This window comes from Neopelma chrysocephalum, unplaced genomic scaffold (genome assembly GCF_003984885.1).
Source record: "Neopelma chrysocephalum unplaced genomic scaffold, ASM398488v2 Primary Assembly neopelma1_68, whole genome shotgun sequence".
Taxonomy (NCBI): Eukaryota; Metazoa; Chordata; class Aves; order Passeriformes; family Pipridae; genus Neopelma; species Neopelma chrysocephalum.
The window spans coordinates 4,223,039-4,240,686 of record NW_020897727.1 but is presented as its reverse complement, the minus strand read 5'-3'; the positions used below and the strand labels follow the sequence as shown (position 1 = coordinate 4,240,686).

Here is a 17,648-nt window from a genome sequence, read left to right as displayed (position 1 = left end):
ATCCATCGCCAGAGCCAGACTGACACCTGCCGGCGGCCGAGCGGCCCTCGGGGAACTGAGGGGAAACGCTCCGGTCTCGGCGCCTGAAAGGAGGAAGGACACGAAAGGCCCCGGGAGCGATGTCGGGAGCACCAGGAGCGACCCCGTTCCCGGGTCAGGGCAAGGCCAGAGGGGCAGAGCGGCCCGCCCGCCGCTCCCGCCCGCGGCCGCCAGGGGACCGAGCGGGGAGGGCCGAGCGCGGCCGGGCCCTGCCGGGCGCCCGTACGGGGCGGGGCCGGGCTGAGGGGCGGGGGAGGCCGGAGCGGCGGGGCCGCGGTGACGGGACGCGGGCGGCTGTGAGGGGTCGCGGGCGGCCATGGCGGCGGGCAGCGCTATCCAGATCCCCACGCGGCTGCCGCTGCTCCTGACCCACGAGGGCGTCCTGCTGCCCGGCTCCACCATGCGCACCAGCGTGGACTCCCCGCGCAACATGCAGCTGGTGCGCAGCCGGCTGCTGAAGGGCACCTCGCTGCGGAGCACCATCATCGGCGTCATCCCCAACACCAGCGACCCCACCTCCGACTGCGACGACCTGCCCTCCCTGCACAGGTGCGGCCCGGCCCGGCCCGGCTCCCCCTCCCTCCGTCCCTCGCGGCCTCCCCGGCCATGGGTCACCCCGCGGGGCTGTCCTGCTCCGCCGCCCTGCGGGAAAGGCTTCTCCCCTCGGGGAGACCTTGTCCCTGCACCGGCCCGGCCTGCGAGGTGTCGGGATCAGACTTGGGAGGCCTCCGGAAGGAAAGTTTGGAAAAGGAGAGTAAAGTGGAAGAGGAAAATAAGGCCAAAGAACGCAGGCCCGTAGCTGCAGGGCTGTCGCAGCTGTTAACCATGGCATTTTTCACCTGGTATGAAACACGGATAGTAGCCTAGTTCGCATAAAATGAAAACGAATTGTATTTCTGTGGGGTAAAGTATAAGTAAAACTTACATGCTGTAACCCTTACTCTGCGAACTTTATCGTATCAGTGGACTTAGTAAGGTTTTGCAGGAAAAAATCTTCTATTTTAAGCCTGCTTAAAGAGGTGCTGCGATCTAAAACGGTTGTTGAGTATAAGGCCGGCAATTTCACTGAAGAAGTGTGACTTACTAACACTGCGTTTCCCAATGCCTGTCATTTAGGCAGAAATGTCAGTGTGCCTATCCACACCGAGGTCCATTATTTATGAAGAAGTTACACAGGTTTCTAAACTGTATGACTGTTACTACATTACCTTAGTTTTTCAGTTAATTCATTCACATTCAGGTTTTAGGGTTTCATTTCGTAATCTCTGTTACAAAGGAAGTTGTATAGCTTAGTTGCCTTTCATGATAAGGAACCATGACCCAAAAGGGTCTTGGAACCTGTAGCTGTTAAGGAGGTACACAAAATGTTCTGTGGAAGGTGACAAATAATCCCAGGATTTGATCTGTTTTCAGGATTGGCACTGCTGCCTTGGCAGTTCAGGTGGTTGGTAGCAACTGGCCCAAGCCACATTATACGCTGCTGGTTACGGGCCTCTGCCGATTCCAGATCCTGCAGCTGCTCAAGGAGAAGCCTTATCCTGTTGCTGAAGTGGAGCAGTTGGATCGACTTGAGCAGTTTACTAATCAGCATAAATCTGAGGAGGAGCTTGGAGAGTTGTCAGAACAATTTTACAAGTATGCAGTGCAGGTAATATGTTGTAATCTTATTATTTATGCATATATTTGGGCTCTTTATTTGTTTCCTATCTGTCCTTCTGTTTCTCTACTTCTTATATTTTTCAGAGACTAGTAGAGTTTCAGTATTTCTGCTACAAAACAAATGTTTTTGTTATAGCTTTAGGTTTCTGTGTCAAGTTCCAGGGTGTCTATACAGCTCAATGCAGGATGAGTTTGACTGCATATATTAGTGCTATGATATGTTAGTGTTTCATATATAGCAATACTATAAATACAGTCCAGTAAAAGGAGTACTTCTGATTAATTTTTCCAGAATTTTATATGTATATGAAAATATATACAATGGATTTTTTTTAATTATTAAAGGGAAAAAACCCTTTAAAGCCTTGATTATAAAGAGATGCATATATAAACTAGGTATAATGAATCTGAGTTTAAAGGACATATAGAAGAGTCATCATAGTGTTAACTGAGGAAGGTTTTAATTAGGATGTGGGAAATAAGAGATGTAGGTATTGAAAAAAAGTGCTGCAATGATATTTTTGAACTTCTCAAACAAGGAGAAATCCCAAAATCTTGATGCCCTTTGCCGAACTCTGAACTTTTTGTGAATTTATTTTGGTAGCTTTTTGGCAAACCACCTAGACAAGCTTCACAGGGAAAGATACAATCCTGTTTAGGTCAGACACTCACTTAGGTGTGTTTCTTACAGCTGGTTGAGATGCTGGACATGTCAGTACCTGCGGTCGCAAAGCTGAGACGTCTTCTGGACAATCTGCCTCGAGAAGCTCTGCCAGATATCCTGACTTCTATTATCCGGACATCCAACCAAGAGAAGCTTCAGGTGTCTTGTTCATAAACTTTTCTAAGGGGATTTAGGGGTTTACTGTCTTTTTTTACAGTCAGTTTTAGATAATTTTGGAATTGTTTACACTTGAGACTCTGCACTGGTAAGGTTTTGCCAGCAGGTATTTGTGTTACAGCCGAGCATGAATGCTTGTAAAAAGTTATGCTGTTGTTTAAAGTGTTAATATATGTATGTGCCAGAACTCACCTAATAAATAAATTAATGTAGTTAGCCTTGGAAATGGTTAATTTTATTAAACAATAAATCCAGCATGGACTTGCCTTTCCCATGGTAAAGATAAATCTTTTTTCATATTGTGTTGAAACCTTGCTTTTCATCACAGTTGACAGATCACGCTAACAACTTGAGAGTTAATTTTTTAAATCTTTTTAAAAACATTCTTAAGGTCTGGATTTCTTTAAATACTGAGACAGAGGTTAAATTTCCATCATATGTCAAAGTAACTTTATGCAAAAATGATCCTTATGGCTTGATTCTTACTAGTCTGATTTCTGTATTTGCTTGCTGTGTTTGTAAGTTTTGTTATTCCTTTTCTTTTGTCACTGCTAATGCTGCACCTGGAATTGAAAGTGTAAGTTAGATTCTTTCAAAGCACCACAAATAGTAATTAATACAGTGATTTGAAGGGAAGGTGTGTACTACAGCTGAATATCCTGCTGGTGAAAGGAAGATTAGTTATTACATTTAGTGTGTCCCTTTTTATTTTTATTAAAAGTTCTGAAGAAAAGAGCAGCCAGTGGAAGTTGTGGAAATACAGAGGAGCAGAATTCTACCCATTTCCACATATCAACTTAATTAAACATGGAAATGGAATGTATAAAACTTTAAAAAGACTAACAAAATAAACACAAAAATCTATCATAAAAAAAACATCCTGAGGCATAAGAGGATTTTTTTCCTGGGTTAACCAAGGAAATCATTTAACTTTCTTAGAGGGCTAGCTCTTCCCTGAGGCTCAGTAATTGAAAAATAGAATGTTGATAGATGCTTGCCACAGCAAGTGCATCTCAAATATTAAGATGCTTAAAACAGACAGGATAAAAGACTTTTTTCCTAGTTTATAATGCTTGTAGCTTAGGCATCCAGACCCTTGAGGATAGACCTTGTGTGCAGTATTCTCTTTGCTTTTCTTGCTACCTTTTTTCCTAATCCATCTATTCTATAACTCCAGTGAAAAGACAGTAACAGTATTCTCCATGTTCCCTTCCCCCAGACTGATGATCCATCAGTGTGAACTTGGTTACTTACAACTCTTGCTCTTAGATTTTAGATGCTGTTAGGCTGGAGGAGCGGTTCAAGATGACTATACCATTGCTTGTTAGACAGATTGAAGGCCTGAAGCTGCTTCAAAAAACAAGAAAGCCCAAACAGGATGATGATAAAAGGGTATGGACCTTTAAATCTGGGATACTTAAGCATCCTCAATAAGTAAAAAGATACACTTTTTGAATGGGCTAATGAATGTGCATGATTTTAATTGTGCAAAATTGTAATGTATAGCCATAATATTTGATGGTAAGTCTGGAGGGGCAGAAAACACCCACCTGGCATCTTTGGCTGTTTAGATACCTAAAAGAGAAAATATTTGTTTAAAAACTGCCTAGGCTTTATTTTATTTGTTTATTTATTTTAATCTTTATTTTATTTATTTTAATCTGAGCACTTTCTGACATTGAATAAGTGCTCAGATTCCTTTGAAGAGGTATCTGATGCCCAGTTTACTTGCATGGTGTGCACACATTGAGTTTTGGCATGTGCAGATGAATGGTAGCTTTTGAAATACAGGTTAAGAATGTGCATTGCAAAATGTGTGTTGGTAAGCTAAGGCAGCTTGCACTTTTCCTGTGACTAGCTGCAATTATGCAGTTTAGTGAATGGGAAGTAATTGAGAAATGAAAATGGGTAGGAGAGAAAACTTACCCATTTTGTAAAGATTAGGTTTATTTTGCCTGATATGATGGGCTGCAGTGCTTGAAAAATCCCAGAGAGCTCCTTTCAGTTTTGTTTTTGTCTTCTGTTGTTTGCTAGTTTAGGGTACATGATAAATGCATTTAGGGAATACTTACAGTAAAGTAAGAACTTTAACTTTTCTTAAGGTGTACCAATAACACTTTGTGAAGTTATTTATGGAATTAAAATCTCGAGTATTTTTCTGTGCACCTCATATGTTCTTATCATGATTTCCATTCAAAGCCAAAGTACACACCTTATTTAAAAAACAAGACCTGATACTATTCTCTGGCTCTCTCCTCTGTTTCTTAGGTGGTAGCTATTCGTCCTAATAGAAGAATCAGTCATGTTGCAAACACCACAGAGGATGAGGAGGAAGAAGAAGATCATGATGATGTTGTCATGCTAGAAAAAAAGATTAGAACATCCAGTATGTCAGAACAAGCTCTTAAAGTTTGTCTGAAGGAAATAAAAAGGTAAAAATAGCGGTTTCTTCTCTTATTTTATATTTTAAAACAAATCCTGCAAACCTTTTCCAATTGATATATGTTCGTGTTGGTTGTGTTTTCAAAATGATTTTTAAACCTCAAGTTTGCTCAGTAGCTGTCCTGTGGTGCAGGACAGTTTTACCCTGCAGTTAATTCCTGGTTGGCCTTATGAATTCAGTGCTTTTATATCCAGGTTAAAGAAGATGCCTCAGTCAATGCCAGAATATGCTTTGACAAGAAATTACTTGGAACTGATGGTAGAATTGCCATGGAACAAGAGTACAAAAGGTAAACCCTTCTATTTTTGGTGATTGTCTCTTGCACAGACATTTTAGGACAAGTAACCATCATGTAAACACGTGTACTTAGTTCTGCCTTGTAAAAACATTATTAATGTGTTACTTTAATCCAGGTAGACCTTTAGACTTCAGTGAGATCTCTATACTGAATAGGTTGTGTAGCACAATTGTACATCTAAGAATATGAATTTAAAAAGTATTAGGAATAGTTTCACAGAAAAATGAAGGGGTTATTAATTAGAGTTTGAGCTAGCATGCATCAAAAATAATGAAGAAATGAGCATCCAATTTTTATATTTTTATATGAGCATACTTTTTATATGTCGGACAAAAAAAGTTTTGGATGTTTCTGTGGCATTAATCTTCCTGAAAAAGGTTCTGGTATATCTTAAGCAAGTTTGGTAAGGAACAAGAGGATGAAAAAACACAACTGTAGTTAATTTTAATAATTACAACTTGGGGTGCAAGAGAAAAATTGAGTATCATGTCCACTTTGTACCAGTTTTCAAAAGTTATGAGGGTGATACTATTAATACAGGAACAGTCTGCAGAAACGGAGAGTGAGGAAAGAGTATAAAACCAATTCCATTTTTAAAGGCAAATGTGCTGATCTCTCTTCTGTTTTCAATGATAGATCGCCTTGAAATCCGTGCAGCTCGGATAGTTTTGGATAATGATCATTATGCTATGGAGAAGCTGAAGAAGAGAGTTTTGGAGTACTTAGCTGTCAGACAGCTTAAAAACAACCTCAAAGGACCCATTCTTTGTTTTGTGGGGCCCCCAGGAGTTGGTAAAACTAGTGTTGGAAGATCAATTGCAAAGACTTTGGGTCGAGAATTCCACAGAATTGCTTTAGGAGGAGTCTGTGATCAGTCTGATATTCGAGGCCACAGGTAACTACTTCCTCCTTTCCTAATTGCAATAAAAGTACATTTTGTGATGTCAGACTTCAGACTTCTGACTGTGTAAGCAAGTTACATGTTTGAATTCATTAGAGTGGTGGAAGCTCACGGTAGGAATAGAGGAAATCTTGTGCTGAACATCTGCATAAACTTGTAGGAATCTGGAATGTAATGTATTGGTTGGAACCGAGGGTATAGTACACTACTGGCCACTTCTTAGACCAGAGTATGAAAGAGGAAAAAGTGAGAAAACAATGAATTTGTACGTGATGAGAACTTGAAAATTCAGAGTTGTTTCATAGACCTTTAGCTCAGCACCCTTGGTGCAAGATGTGTTTATTCCTGTGCATCTGCTATGGCAAATATGCAGGAGTTTTGTTTTCCAGAGTGTTTGACATTTCCTGGTGTTTGTAGCTTGAAGGAATCATGTGTAAGGTTTTTTCTTAGTGTAGATTTGGGCAATGTACCCAGCAGCCCCCTGGGGTTTGTGACACGGTTGTTTTAACCCTTTTCCTGGCTGGCAGCACCGTGGAGCTGTACAGGTCTGGGCTGGCCTTCTGACACACTGCTTACACACTGGTGGAAAAAGAGCCAGACTCTGTCCTCCTCTTTCACTGTGTGTTATTCCTGTAACTCATAAACTATTGTTAATCGCTGTTTGCTAAGTAAGAATTCTGATGTTTCAGATTACTTATGGTACTGGTCCTAAAAACGACTTAAAATTTCATTCAATAACACGTTGCTATTCGAGCTGAAGCCACTAGAGGCTGTGGAATACTCAGCATTACAGACAGGAGGAACTTTTCCAGGGCAGAGCAGGACTGAAGCCTTTGTAACAGGGAAACCACGTCTTGAACTTGACATTATAAACAAAAGTCAAACTTTCTGTCTTGTGCTTAGACCTAATAAAGAATAAAGGCATGTAGAGTCATGTGATAGAACCTTTAAAAAAAACTTTTAACTTCTGGTGTTTGTGACTGTCACACATTTTTGAGGGCATTATTAAATTATTAATGCATGTTAGAGACTAACCAGTGTAAATTTCATATTAAAAATTTACTTGAAATTAGCCAATGGAAAGTATTTGATAGGAGAGTTTATTTTTCACCAACAAAGGAAAGTATAATCTAGAATTAGCAGGAATATTCTGGGGTTACTCTTCAACAAACAAGTGTATAGTTTAAAAACAAACTTTAGAGCAGTTGGTACCAGGAATCCCTTGTAGCCCACTGCTTTTTCAAGTGTTTTTTGTAGTTAAAATCAGCTGTTGCGTACTGGTTTTTAAATTCCTTTTTTTTCTGCTTCTCAGAATAATATTTAATCAGATAAAAACTACAGCTTTTCTGTAGACCTCTGTAATGTCCTTTTGCATGAATAAATCCTTCAAGTTATTCCTAGTCAAGTGAATCCATATTGTGCATCTGGTGGCAGTCGGAGAGAGGAATTACAGAGGTGTCCTAAACGTGGAGGAGACATAGGCTGTTGTATTCTGAGACAGAGGCTGCTGTGTTCCGAGTTTTACTGTTTGGTAGGCTGATTTTCTAATATTACATGTTAGGAGACATTCTTTTTCTCCTAAAAGCTCCTTATTAGGCTTTGGGGCTTAAGTTCAGGATTCCATTACCATTGCAGAAGAATGATACTGTATGTACCTACATTGAAAAACATGGACTAAATGTACTAGAACATTAAAAAGGAACTGTGTTTCGGTTTGACTTCCAAGCCAACAGTGCCTGAAATAGCATTCACTTGGGCTGCTCGTTACTGTTGAAAGAGAAAGGTGCAGACTGAGAGGTTCAGCAGCCAAAATCAGATGTTTTAGAGAACAGTAGGGTGGGGCGTGTGTTGTCACTGTGCTGCTGCCCGGAGGTGGAAATAGGGAAATTGGAAACGCCCAGGTTTTGCCATTTGAGTGTGGTCACGTGCCTGCAGCTGGGGTTAGTGACTTCTTTTGTGATTGGGGGAAGAACAGCAACTACTGTTCTGCATTCCCAAAATGAAATCATCATCTTGGTACAAAACCAGAACTGTTTTATGAGACATTTTTCGGCTGTTGTTTGTGTTTACCACCCATCTATACCATATGTTAAATTTTTCTGGTTTATATTTGTTGTTTACTTGTATTAAAAAAAAACAACAAAAAGAAAACAAACCACCCTGAAGAATGACTTGGAACTTTTTTTGCAAGAAGCTCACTGCATTTAAAGTCTCCTCAATACTGATATTTTGTGTTATATAGGAACTATATGAGCTTATCTGTTGTGTGTGTGGTTTTCTGTTTTCGAGAAGGAAAGGTGTAATTGTGCCATTTATTTATAGTGGTGCTGGTGAGGTAAATGTGAAGCTCTTTCTCACGTTCATGTGAAGCTCTTTCTTCTGTTACCATTGCTTTTCAGTTTCTAGAAGTTTGGACAGTTTAATTCTGGCTTAGGCCTTTGCTGAAGACTTGCTGAGGTGTCCCAGTGTGAGGAGAGGTGATTCTTCACCACTTCCCTGCACTGGTTCCTCACCAGTGCAACTGTGCTGGCAGAAGGTCCCTGCACAGGCCTTGTTGCCCTAGAAAAAAACCAAACCTCAGGGCAGTTTTGGCCACGAGAGGAACAGCTTTGTTATAGTAGGTGCAACCTCTGGCCTTGCAAAAAAGCTGTGACCTTGTGCAACCAAGTTCAGAAATAACCTCTTTGGTGGCACTAACTCTGTTATCCTTTTCTATCTGCAGTTAAAAATTATTTAAAACTATTTGTCTGCAGATCAGCATGAAGAAAGTGAGTCATGTTTCTATCAATAACGGTACCACTGCTCTAAGAGTTCCAGTTTGTATACATTCCCAGTTTATACTGGGAGAACCAAGAAGGTTAGATTTCCCACCTGGTTTTCTTGCATTTTCTAGGTTATATAGTTCCAAATGATATGCTGTGCAATTCTAGTGTCTTATTTAACTTTTCACTGATTTTAAAAATAAATAAAAAGAGTACTAAATTACAGAACTTTTGTGGCATGAGCTCTTAAGGGGTTTTTCCAAGTGTTGCTACAGAAGTGAGATAACCAGAAAACTTGGTCTGTACTTCCTGTTTTGAGTGGGGAACAGCTGACTGTCCTTTTAGGTTTGATGCATGGAAAGAAACTGCATCAAAAAATGAGCCAAGCTATGTTATATCATCATTCTTCTCTTTTCAACCCTAGAAAAAGCAATGAAATAAAGAATAACATTACATTCCGTGGCTGGTGTTCACAAAACTGCAGTATTCAGTTTTACAAGTTACAAGGCAAAGGTTGATATCCAGACACATAAATGGCCATATATGCTTGTAATTTTAATATATTCTTGTGGGTTTATACGTAAATACTTGCAGGGCCTGTTTTACTAAGTCCTGTTTTGTTGAGATGTGTTCCATAATAACCTTGGAGATCTTCAGTCTTTGTTTAATAGTATAATAAAATAGGTATTGGTCCATCTCTAATACTGAAGATGTGTCCTAGATTTAGACTGTTAATACCTGTTTGCCTTCATTTAGTTCATAAACCAAATCTGTTTCTTAAAACTAGATGAGGCATGGATAGCTCAAAATTTTATGGAATTTAAAAGGATCAGGTAGAACTTCATGTATATAAAAACACAAACATGCATTAAAAAGGTGTAATGTCTTCAAGTATGCACTTGAGAACAATGTACCAAGTAAGAAAGAAGAATGTTTGATGCTTACCTAATTATGTTATCCTATTACAGGCATAAACGGAATATTAGAAACAGTCAGGCTGCATTGGCTCTCAAGCTTATAAAATTATTCTCTAGTGCAGTGATCACCTTTTGTTAAAAACAGCCCAGACAAGAACAAAACCACCACCAGCAAACAAAACTCAAAACCAAAAAAAACCACCTCATAACAAGGACAAAACCCAAAACCCCAAAGAAATGCCCAGATTGCTAGAATGATTAATTTGGTTGCACTGGTAAATGATTGATTTCTGTGAACTTCAGCTTTACTCCAGTCTAGTAATTTTCTGATTGCATTTTATAGAATCTTCCATTCCTTTGGCAAGGTTGTCCTTGTGCAGATGGAGGAGGAGGTGGTGTAATAGGTCCCCCATGCAGAGTCTTGATCTGTAATACCTGTCACACAGAGCAATCCTCAGTGAGAGGAATCCACTCTATGCTGCAGAGTAAGACTACCCACAAAAGTGCTAAACCATTGCATGCTGGCTGCTTCAGCCTTTAGCAGCTGCCTCATGAAGGTGGAAAGAGGCAAACTGAATTTCTCTTGCGTTGCTGGCTATTTAGAAGGTCTTAAAAACTTTTATTTTTGCTCAGATCTAGAATTAAATACAGTAACTGCAGTTTGTTTACTCAGTGGTTAAATGTTACATGGAACTAAGACCATTGCTGTGTGGTTTGGGTTCTGGTTTTGTTAGGGATTTTTTTAATATTTAAAGTTGACTCTGGTATCTTTTGAAATTACTCCCATGGTATTTTTGGTTTCATCTTTGTAAATGTCATCCTGTTTATTTTGGACTGTAGTAAAACAGATCATATGGCAAAGCAGGCCTGTTCTGCTTGTCTGCTCTGTGAGGGTCATGAGATAGATCCAGTTATTGAGCACTTAATGTACCTCTTTCTTCTTGAGTGACCAGAATTTCATACTCTTAATTAGAGTATTTGGAGTAGTTATGGCACAAGCAGAAAAGGCTGCGATAAATGCAGCACACAGGGGATATATGCACATAAAATGTAGTTGCTCTGTGTTGTGTTGTGGAAAAAAGTTTTTACTGATTTTGCTGAGTAAATTCAAACTTTTAATTTTTTTTGCTAAATTGCACTGTTTAACTTTTTATACTGAAATGACATAGTAAATACAGTTATTTTCGCTGAGTATTTATTAAAGCATGCTGTATATTCAGGGGACATTGACAGTTCAGCATAATTGGAATTTTGCCCTGATTTGTAACGTGCTGTTTGAACTCTGTTGTGGTAATAAAATCCCAGTATTGTAATTATGAAAGTACTAGTATTAGTGAGGTTCCCAAATCTGCTTTGGCTTGTTCCTCTGGTACAAGGATGCCTGTACTGGAACATGCAAAATGCTTGCAAGCCATGAAGTTTGGATATACTTTAATGCATATGGTTATCTTTCCAGACCAACTAGTGCCCCGTGGAACTCAAACTTTCATCTGCTGCTACAATTGCCTGTATGAGTTCAGTTGTATATTGCATATTTTTATCAACTGGTTCCAAAAAGTTTTGCAAAATAAGCAGGAGTTGTTACAATCCTGCTTGTTCTGGTATTTTCATTTGAGCTTTGTCTCCTGTGCTGTTCCTGCCCTGTCACCCAGCTCAGCCCTGTTTCCCCCTGCATTTCTCTCCCCCAGGCGCACCTACGTGGGCAGCATGCCCGGCAGGATCATCAACGGCCTCAAGACTGTGGGGGTGAACAACCCCGTGTTCCTGCTGGATGAGGTTGATAAACTGGCCAAGAGCTTGCAGGGGGATCCTGCAGCAGCCTTGCTCGAGGTAAGAGATGTTGAATTGCAAGCATTGCTTCATTTGTATTTAAAAAAAAAAAGAATTAAAATACTGGACTCGGAAGATTCGCTGCACAAAGTGTCAGCATTGTTATTCAAATATCAGCTACTGAGTTCTGACATCGTTTGGTTTCTGCCAATTACTTGGGCACAATGCAAGTGCTAAATAAGACACCATAAATCTCACTGAGCTGTACTTAAACACAAGGATGGATTTTGGGATGTTTGGTATATTTAAATGCTGTTCAACCCTTAAACCTGAGTTACTTGGGGGACTTCAGGACATTGGTTTTTAATGACCAAATGTTGTTAGCTAAGAAATAAGTACAGAGCAGCCAGACAGCAGCTAGGCTTTTTCAAGTTTTCCTTTTCTTTCTTGGAACAATTTTAATATATTTTTGAAGCTTTTGATGGTACCAGCTTGTACTGAAGCTAAGCATTTTATCCAGTGGACTACCTGTACTAGTTGCATGTTCTTTTAGGAGCATTTCTTTAATTAGTGTTGTAATTAACATTGTAAACTTAAATTTTGCCTTTAAGTCATAGATCCCCTACTCCTTGACTGATCATGGTGTCGTGAGTGTTAACTTTCCATGAGAGTCACTTTTTCCATGAGTGCATTTTTTCTGAAATTCTGGGATTTGGACTAAGATATAAATGTATCTAATTTTGAATTACACGATACAATTATTTTCTTACAAAAGTTTTAGAGGTTTTAAAGTTGACTTGCTTAAAGACACAAGTAAAATCCAGGAGATCCAATTAACGACTGGTGAATGAGATACCGTTGGAATATTTTGTAAATCCCATCAAGTGCTGAGATGTTACTAATTAGGTTAGTTGTTAAGTTTTCAGGAGGCTAAAACTGGAGTGATTATGAAGAAGATGAATTGAGACCTGTGCCTTGCATTCTTCATTTATCATGTAGCTGAAAGCAGTAATGAGTTGTCAGAACCTTCTTTCTGACTTCTGTTTTCTGGAGTATGACATGATATCCCAGAAGCATCTCAGTTGTCAGACTTAAGGTGTGATAACTTTGGTAGGTGGGGATGAAAGTGGTTCTGATAATATTCGCCCAGAGTAATTCTAATAACTCTTTTGACTGGCAGCACTTAATGCAGTGATTTAAATATGAAAAATGCTACTTAAGGTGTCATGAGCTCATCTGGATGGTGTATGACATTCTGCAAATGAAATGTCAATTGGCATTCTACAAACGTCATTATTTTCTTCCTGCTAGACTGTAAAATTACTGTTTTGACAAGGCCAACTAGTTCTTTGAAAATCAGTGTATGAGCAGGCTGTGGTTTGAGAGCTCTGTTTTGATCTTTGCATGTTAACATGAACTAGTAGTAATTTAAATGTGCTAGAAGATGGCATGGCTTCACTTCTTCAGCTTTTAAAAGTGACAGTTATGGTCCTTTACCTGTGTATTTCTCAAACGTGTAGTAGTGCGTGAAAAGCCTCAAAATGCAAGGAAAACAAGGAGGAGAGTGTAACAAATACAGGTGTTTTCCTTCTACTTTTCACTTATGGGATTTTATTTACTCCTTGCTGTTAATGGTAATGAGCTCTGTGTCCAGGTTTGCTGATATTCTATCATTTGTCCTCTAGATGTTTGAACTAAGCTCTCCTAAGTCCAGTCAATGCATGGATAAATATACCTGAAAATCAAATTTTATTAGTTAGCTGGCTGTTGTTTGCAAGGCAGTGAAAATCGCTAACGCCACAGTGATTGGGCTTTTCTTGGAAAGAATGTTCCCATCATGAATCTAGATCTGTACATTAATATTGTTAATTTTATTCAACCTTTGCTGCTGCTTCTAATTTATTTTCCTTCCCTGTCCTGCAGTACAGAACAATGGTATTCTTCTTTTATCGTGTCAAGTTCATGAGGGCAAATGAAATTTCTTTCTTTTTTAATTAGTTGTGTTTGACTCTTGGATGCTTTGTTGCTGCTTTGAGATGTTTCTGTTTTCCGTATTTGAAACCCACATTCTCAGTGATATTCAGCTCAGCTCCTGCCATGGATTTTTCCAGCTGAGACTCATCAGGTTTGCTTCCAACTGTCTGCCTGGGCTGCAATCTCTATGTAAGCCGTTGCTAATTGACCATTAGTTGCATCTGGAGAAGTAATTGCTCTATTAACCATGTCTGGGCTGCTCCCCTGTGAGATCTGTATATCCCTCTACTGCTGGCTAAACATCCTGAAGCAGGTGCTTTACCTCTTCTAATGGAGAACTCATGTCTGGACATAATAGCTTAATTTTCATCTGCTTTTTGTGGTTGACGTTGTTGGGAAGTCCATCTGGAACAAGCAAAGGTGGCTATTATGTAGGAGAGCAAACAGTAGTTGGTGGTCACCTAACTGGTACATTTGTTTTCCACACTGCTGCTTGTTGTTTGGTAAGTGCCATCATTAAGTATAAAAGGCACATCCTTTTTTCCCTGATGTGTAGGTGTGTTAAATCATCGCTGTCTACAATGGGATATATTCAAGGAGAAAATTGCCATAACCTTGTGAGCTTGGAAGCAAAGCTTGATGTTTGATAATTGCCGGATATGTGTTTGGTTCTAATACTTCTGCAGAATTGTTTCTTAAGCAAGACAGAATGTCTTCCTATTTCCAGTTACTGTTCATTAACAAGGGAATATTTTAGTCTAAATTTAGATGACCTCTGTTAAAAAACAGAAGAAAACAGAAATGGGTCCAAGTGCCTGATAGTGACTATTTGTATGCAGGGAAATTAGACCAGGAGCAGAGCCAGGCAATTAAATGTTCGTGGAACTTATTCTGGATTTTGTGGTAATAAAAAGCTGTTACAGAGAAGCCTTTGTGTGCATGTGAGCTGTTGGCCGTAAATTAGCCAAGAAGTTTTGTGCACTCAATGTTCTTTTTGTACTTAATATTTTTGTATTAGTTGAATATCTTTGAAAACTTTTGAACTTGAACTTTAGCACAGATATCACTGAAGAACAGTTCTATTTGTTTTGGAAAATCTGTTTGAAATGCATAGGCGTGATACTGTTTTATGGCTTATTCTAAGAAATAGTTACCATGACAAAGAAATATGAGTCCAGAGAAACTCTAGTTGTTATTAAAAAATCTCAGATAATTCACATTTTTAGATATTATCTGAGTTGGCTTGGATTACAGTTTCATTTACCTCTATTGGATAGTATTGTTTGCACATGAATACAGCATCAGTATTTTGTGTATCTTTGTACATAATATTATAATCACCAGCTTGGCATTTAGTAGGATTCATAAGGATTTCTAGTTGCAGACTAGAAGGAGAAAGAGAGAAACATGCCTGTGAATTAATGTGGCAAAATACCAGTTTGGTCTGTCAGAATACATTGTTTTTCATCAGTTTTGAAAGTAGTTGCAAATACTTCAGCTAATAGACTGCAATTCTGTGGAAATGCTGTTATCGGTGTTAAAAAGGGGGGGGTAAACTGAATTAGGATTTGCTGCTTAAATCAGTTTTGAAAAATTTACAAGAGTATGCTTTGAATGGGCAACTGATATTTGCTACAGATCTGCTTTCTTTGAAAACAGTTTGCAGGTGCTGTGCTTGGATTCACTGCCTGTTGTTGTGTCTCCCTATATTTTAGGGCTGGACTGTAGGGCTGGTTGAGGTAAGGGACATCTATAACTGAGTGAATTATGCATCAGTGTGCTTGGCTTGTCAGGATACTTCAAGGCCTTTGCCTGCATTGGTAAAGAAGGGAGTAAATGACAGCAGCTGCTTGCTGAAGAGTGTAGGAAAAGCTTTTGAATAGCTTATAGCCCATGAACAATGGCATTCACTGAGTTGCAGCCTTAGTTTTAGAATTTAGGCATATGCTTTGGTGTGTTTTAAGATTTCACTATTAGGGGGAATGTGTAGCTTGTGTTTTATTACAGTTGCAATACATTTCTAAATATTGCTCTTAAATCTGAGCAGTACTTCAAAATGAAACCAGAATTTATTCTGTTTTTTAAGAAACTCTGCTGTGTTTCTGGCATTCTGTAAAAACAGTATTTTCCTGGTTTGTTCTGATTGTAATTCTGTTCTAAAGATTTTTTTTTTCAGTTTTCAAAGCCTGAACAGAATTTAAGAGTAATGAAAATTCAGAGTTGTTTTCTTTATGACCATCTAAGATCAAATTCAGGGTTTTTTTTCATTATCAACACTATTCTTGTCTATAATTTAAGTCGTGTGCATTCATTTGGGTGTAGGCAGATAAATTATTTTGACAGTGGTGTGCTATTTCTCAGGAGATGCATAGGTCCTGTTATTTGTAACATGAGAATTATTCATGTTCGTGTAGCACTGATAATTCATCATTTGGAAAGGAGTAAGTGTGACAAGGGGTTGTGAAGGTGGTTCATAGGTGATACAGAAACCAAGAGAACATTGCTATATACAATGGATTTCCCTTTTCTAACACTGTTACAAAAACACAGAACAGCGTCTTAGTACCCTTGTGATCCACATATATATTGAATATTTGTCACCTGATGTGAAAAAACAGCGTATTCAAGTAATAGCTTGAATATACACAAGTGTTGCATTAGCACACATAAATAAATACTAACAGCACTGGGAAGACAACACAGTTATTTAAGCCATAGTTCTACTTGTTCAGTAAATTTTTGAGGTTGGTTGGACTGTGTGTTGTTATTCTGCTGTGCTTGTTTGATTTTGTCTCTGATTTTTTTGGAGGGGGGAAAAAGAAAAATGCAAAGATTGTGTTAGGAAAGCCAGGGCTCCCCAAGGGTCGAGACTCGCATGGGATGTCATGGGCAAGGAGGAGACCTTGTACTCCTCCATTAGTAAAAGGCTGGCCAAAGCTGAATGAGCAGGGCAGGAGATTTAGGGACAGCAGAAAGGGCTGGGATTGTGGTATCCACGGGGAGGTCTCACAGGTTGGTGTGCTGAGAGTAAGAAGAGCTACCAGCAGCAAATGAAGATTGGAGTCAGGGATTACTTGAGAGAATTCTACTTATTCCATGGGGCCACATGAGCTGCTTTTCCAAGGGTACTGTGGGAGTCCTTGAAGGGCCATTCTCTGCCATGAGTACAAGGTCATGGAGATGGAGCTTATGGGAGGTACTGGAGGGCTGGAGCAATGCTGCAGCCACCTTTGGAGAGGGCAGAAACAACTAATGGGGAAATTACTTCTTTTGTTTTGTGTGTGGTGGGAGATGTAGTCACAGACTCATCCGAGCAAGGCCAGGGTTTAGTGATGCTCATAACATATTCTATGAATGTAAAGTCGGATTTGACGGATCCAAATGGAATATAATAAATATGCACATATTTTTTTTACTTCTAATTGAGCAATTGCATCTCTTTTGTGTTCACTCTTGTCAAGGTGTTGGATCCAGAACAAAATCACAGTTTCACCGATCACTACTTAAATGTAGCCTTTGATCTGTCCCAAGTCCTTTTTATAGCTACAGCCAACACTACAGCTACAATCCCACCTGCTCTGCTGGACAGAATGGAAATTATCCAAGTTCCAGGTAACTCTGCAGTGTTTTCATTAAAGTGACTATTGCAAATCCCTAAACAAGTTCAGGGTGTTTTTCCTGAAATGAAGGGCAGTTCCTTAAGGAAAGCCTGCCAGGAATGTGGAGTGCATGGCCAGAATCATTAAAAGAGACTTGGGAGGATGCCTCTGTGATGGGCTCTGTCATGAGAATGACACTTAGCATTGCACTTAGGAAAATTCAGTGCCAGGTCTGTGGTGATACATTGATACATTCTGAAATGATATTTTCATTCACTGATTTGTTTGTATTCTAATAGTCTGTTGGTTGATGCATCTTTTTAAGATTCCAATGAAGAAAAGGGTCTTTGAAACACTAAAATTCTGTTCTTGTTCACATGAAGTTATGAATCACCATAAAGGGTCATACCAACAACCTTTTAAGTTATAGCTGGGGGTGGTTTTT

The 17,648-nt window shown here is 39.3% G+C and overlaps 1 protein-coding gene across 2 annotated transcripts in view; it reads left to right on the top strand.

Annotated features, from left to right (window-relative positions):
- Positions 1–329: 329 nt before the first annotated feature.
- The window catches only part of LONP2 (lon peptidase 2, peroxisomal), a 37,201-nt gene continuing 19,882 nt past the window's right edge, over positions 330–17,648 (top strand). For both annotated transcript variants that reach the window (XR_003534534.1, XM_027685062.1), the window contains exons 1-9: positions 330–588; positions 1,453–1,687; positions 2,390–2,521; positions 3,809–3,931; positions 4,808–4,971; positions 5,177–5,271; positions 5,917–6,175; positions 11,549–11,690; positions 17,066–17,216. Coding sequence is in view for 1 of the 2 variants with exons in the window: in XM_027685062.1 (XP_027540863.1) it covers positions 356–588; positions 1,453–1,687; positions 2,390–2,521; positions 3,809–3,931; positions 4,808–4,971; positions 5,177–5,271; positions 5,917–6,175; positions 11,549–11,690; positions 17,066–17,216 (1,534 nt within the window). In the remaining variant the exon portion in view is untranslated. The remainder of the gene's footprint in view (positions 589–1,452; positions 1,688–2,389; positions 2,522–3,808; positions 3,932–4,807; positions 4,972–5,176; positions 5,272–5,916; positions 6,176–11,548; positions 11,691–17,065; positions 17,217–17,648) is intronic.